General features: G+C 37.5%; 1 protein-coding gene across 1 annotated transcript; it reads left to right on the top strand.

Moving 5' to 3' along the window:
• Positions 1-67: 67 nt before the first annotated feature.
• On the top strand, positions 68-1,844 carry LOC123965095 (solute carrier family 22 member 13-like). The gene is made up of 4 exons (XM_046041661.1): positions 68-194; positions 789-957; positions 1,044-1,164; positions 1,746-1,844. Exons 1-4 carry the CDS (start codon positions 146-148, stop codon positions 1,842-1,844), a joined length of 438 nt encoding a protein of 145 aa, XP_045897617.1. The 5' UTR covers positions 68-145.
• Positions 1,845-4,991: the final 3,147 nt, after the last annotated feature.

Below are 4,991 nucleotides of genomic sequence, written 5' to 3' on the forward strand. Positions count from 1 at the left end.
CTCTTTTAATTTTGGGTTGATCATCTCTGTCTGCTGCAGGTTTGGTCGCAAACGAGGATCTCAAATATCAGTGGTCATAATATTCATATTTATTATAACAACAGGGCTGTGCCCCAGTGTCTACTTATATTTAGTTTCTCAGTTCATGGTGGGAGTTGGAGCTGGTGGATATCGGGTCAACTGTATTGTACTAGGTATGTACTACATGCTCAGTTCAGTAGCAGCTATACATATTCTTGAAGCATGTGTAATTATTTAGCACGTGCCATAAATTTTCATCAGAAATTTCAGGCTATTCAAATCAACTTACATGAGACTATAGATAGACTACAAATAGCAAATTGGCATAACAGCATATTGATATAAATGATATATTAACACTGATGATTTAAAGTAAACCACAGAAAAGCAAAAGTTACAGAGATTTAGTTAATGTTACATGTTTTGTTAAAAATTTAAATCCTAATGAAAACTATGAAGTATTTTTGTGTCTTTTTGTGTCACAAAAAGTTTTAATTGCTAATTTGTCATTATTGATTGCAAGTTAAAAAGTTTTCCTTGTGAGGCAGAAAGTTTTGCAAGTTAAATAGTTTTGCAAGTTAAAAAGTTTTCCTTAACTTATTAACTTGCAAAAAAAAGGCCTGTTTATTTTTAATTACAAACTTAATTTTTGATTGAGGTGCGATAAATATGCTCTCAAAATATTTTTTTTGGCTTGCATTAAAAAGACATTAAAAACTGGTAACTTAAAAAAGGAAAAGAATTAATTGTATATTTTCTTGTTGCAGCCACTGAGTGGATTGGGGTGTCCAAACGATCATGGGGAGCATGTGTGGTTCAGCTATGTAGTGCAGTTGGACTGTGTACCCTCGCTGGTTTGATCTACTTCATCAGAGACTGGAGGCTGGCTCAACTAATCACGGCAGCTCCACTTAGCGTGGTTGTTATCTACATATGGTGTGTATAAGCCCTTTATTGCCTTTTACCTTTGTTTTATTTGTATATGAGGCTCTTTGAACTGTCACTTTCCTTTTTTCAATCAGGTTTATTCCAGAGTCAGCCAGATGGTTGTTAAGCAGAGGAAGGACTGAGGAGGCTAAACAGCTAATTGCCAAAGCAGCAGCCATCAACAAACGCACTGTTCCAGCCTCTCTTCTGGACAAAGTACTGACCATTCTCAATGTCTTTTCTTTCCATTATCCATAGATGTTGGGTAATAATTTATGCTGCCTAAAATAATTTGCTAATACATATTTTAAAATCTGCTACATGGAGCATTTTTAAGTATGGGTTTACTACCAGATTGTCAATGATACTTCTTAATGCACATGTAATGTCATTGTTCTAGTTACAGTCTGTGTGCTTTTAGAAAAGTTTGAAACAGAAAGCTTTCAATTATTCAGCAATCCCTTAAAATTTACCAAGTCTGAGTAAATAACTGCTAGTGATTTCACAGATATCTCAGCTTGGGTTCAGACTACTGAAAGCCTGCGTGAAATATTTTGAAAGGTGTGTTTAATGGGTAAACTCATTTAGATGAACTGATATCACAGGTGTGCTGTCAGAACTGAGTCAGAAGTGTTAAAGTGTTCAAAGTAATAGTGCTATCTATTATAAATTATTTAATCTAACTACTTTTAACCAATCCCATTACATTATTAATAGTACAACTTGATATAAAAATATATGCAGAAGGTGCACAGTTTATAACTTTTCAGTGTTTCATTAAACTTCGTCTTTTACAGATTGCTGTGAAAGATGTTCGGAACAAAGGAGGCATTAAAGTTATTTTCAGATCACCTGTACTGACCAAATATTTCCTCATCATAACTTTGGCATGGTGAGTTGAAGTTTCCAAGAACTCAACTAACTTTTTAAAGCTGCACAAGTTTAGGGTGACCATACATCCCCCTTTTTCCCCAGACATGTCGTCTTTTTGGGACCTTAAATTGCCCAAAATGTCCAGGATTTGGTTTTTGCTATCTACAATCGGCATTGTGTGTGTTTTTCAAGCATCAAACTTGCAAACTTGAAAACCTGCGATTCATCGAGTGGCCACTTGAGACTGGCTCCAAAAGGGAGTCAATCCCCATTGACCCCCATGTTAAAATGCCCAACTTTACAGCAGAATAAAACATGTTTACAGCCTGGTACAAAAGATGGTTTTAGTGTATATCGCTAAATTTGCCCCTCATGACAACTGTGAGGTGGATGAATTTTTTTTAACTCACCTGTTTAAATTCTATTAAGGCTCAAAGTTCAGCACAATTAGGGGCGTGGCCGGTTTGAGTGACAGGCGTCCATGGCCCCTGTCACTGCCAGCACTCGGTCGGCCGTCTGTGTTAGCCTCACTCAGCCACACGGAGCTCTGAAGCTCAGCCTGTTGGAGCCGTTTGGACATTTCTACATGCAGATACCGGATGAATAATGGCAGGCTTTGTGATTTATTGGAGAGAGAACCTCCACGAAGTCCGTGTTCCAGTTGGTGAGTGAAATTCCTGTATTTTATTTACGTGTTAACAATATTTAACAGGTAATTGCTGTCGGCATATAGCTTGTTAGCTTAGCTCGTTATGCTAATTAGCCAGATACGAGCAGCCCCAAGCTGCTTACGATGCTAAGTAAAAGGGAGTTAGTGTGTTCTAACTGCAGCTTTTAAGGAGTCTGCAAGAAGTCTGCAAGAAGAGAGAAGCCATAATGTATTAGATTAACCTTAGTGTTAGACATTAGGGTGATAATGCTTTGAAGAAAAGGCGTCTGTGTGAAGTTGTAAAGGCTCAGCCAAACGTCTCTGGCTCATTTCTGTTAGCTGACGTAAACTTTACAAACGGGCAATGTTAGATTTAGCTAACGTTACGTACTATAACGGAGTCACTGTTCAGTTAGATACTAGTCAGATACTATTATAAGTGGAGCTGAACCGGAGGGACACGAAGGCAGAGAGCCGAGGGAGGAGCGGCTGCAGGGTTCTGCTTGACTGCCGAGGAGAGCCGTGCACCTCTGAGTGTATGGTTTTAAAACAATAAAATATATTCTTTGTGGGGTTCATCAGTGGGGATGATTGATTCAAAGTACATATTGAAGGATGTTTAGAGTCATCAATAAATTATTACACTTAGTAGATGTAGTGTTCCTTGTGATTCAGCAAACAGTCTGAGGTGATAACTGCGTTTGATCAGCAATGTTTCTGATAAGGAGCTTAAGAGGTGGATGCATTATTCGACAGAACAGATGTTGTAGGCTACCTGCAGATTTGCATCCACCTTTTTCGTGAGAATATAATGAGTGTTATGCCTACAGACCGGTAGCTGGGCTGTAACTAAGGCGATGGTTTAGTTAAAGTGAGAAATTAGGTATGTGGGAGCCGCCTCTGAGTTTGTTTGGTGGATTAGAATTTGCCAAAAAAGGTAGTACAGTTCATCAAGAAATATAAAATAAGATCCTTCTATAAACGTTCAATAAGATCTGACTTGAGTAGTCAACAGGTGTCTAACAGCATGGATTACTGTGACATGCCAGAGAGGTTATCATGCTGAGGCGATCTCAGAGTTCAGTAGCTTTATGGCTCTTTGGAAGAAGCTGCTGAAGAAACTGTCTACCCATTGTTGTCTTTACAGGTGCCAGAGGAGCTGATTACAGAACCCTCCAGATGTGATTTCCCATGTCCAGCTCTTCAGCTCCTGGTTTGCACAGCCTTTGCTTTTTACTCACAACACCTGAACACTACTGATGTGAAATTATGGCACTGGGTTCTTATCAACAGATTCTATCATTATAATAACTCTTACAACACATTTCAAGTCATACAAAACTACTTGGTTACATTTGTAACCTTTTAATATTGATGTTTTCATGAATGCAAGACTAGAGTTTAGTATGGATGGTTATTATGGTTTAGTATTAGGAATACTTTGTTATAAAATCTCACTAATTATACTTTAAATAAAATCACATTCTTCATCATCAGTTTCCTGTGTTAATTGGAAATAGTGTGATCTAAACTCAATATATTAGTTAACAGCTGTAAATGAAAATATTAAGATGGTATTTATGTTAACATTTTGCACATGTGTTAGAGAGTAAAAAGTGAAAGGTTGAGGTTATATACTGTTTTATTTTGACATTTCTTTAAGAGACAAGTGTGAAAAAGAATTATCTGCACACTGAATAGTTTTGAAGCCCTGTACGAGGTGTCATTTATTGTGACCTCCGAGAAGGTCGTGTGGCTTATATTGTATAGAATGCAAAAGTGCATTCGGTCAGACAGTTTGCAAGGTCACAATAAATACCACCTAGTCGGATTCATAAGTACTCTGTGCATATCATTCTTTGTTTCAGCACTTACCCACAGGATGGTTTGGATGTGCCCACATTATTCTGTGTTTAAACTTGACTTAAAGCAGCAAACAAGGCACTCTTCAGAAACTTCAGGCTCCGTTAAACTCCGTCTATGGTTACTGGGTGTATGGCTCCTTATTTATAGTCTTAAGATAGAAAGTAAAAATACTCCTGCACACACATAAATACAGTGCATAATTACTTTTCAACATTTCATGTGACACATGTTGGGAGTATTTTCACTTTTTAACTTATACTAGACTGATGTTCTTTAGCAAGAGGTCAGCTTTAATGTTTCATGTTTTATCTGCGGTATACGACTAGCTTTTCATTAAGTAGTAAAGACAGGGAGTGCTATATAGAGAGAGAGAGAGAGAGAGAGAGAGAGAGAGAATTTATTACAATGTAAACCATCTCTTTTTTTAAACAGACCTATGACACAAATATGGACAATATTTAAAACTCAAAGAAAACAGAAGGAGAGAACGCCTTTCCATATCAGTCCACGTCAACAGATAAAGACTTCCAGTTCTCTGCAGCTCTCTGGCACCAGGTGGGACATCTGATCCACAGTGTGACTCTAGGAGGAAAATGTGTAATAAATGCTTCAGGTGATGATAAATATAAAGTAAACAATACAGATGAGTCTTTAA

This window comes from Micropterus dolomieu, unplaced genomic scaffold (assembly GCF_021292245.1).
Source record: "Micropterus dolomieu isolate WLL.071019.BEF.003 ecotype Adirondacks unplaced genomic scaffold, ASM2129224v1 contig_8661, whole genome shotgun sequence".
Classification (NCBI taxonomy): domain Eukaryota; kingdom Metazoa; phylum Chordata; class Actinopteri; order Centrarchiformes; family Centrarchidae; genus Micropterus; species Micropterus dolomieu.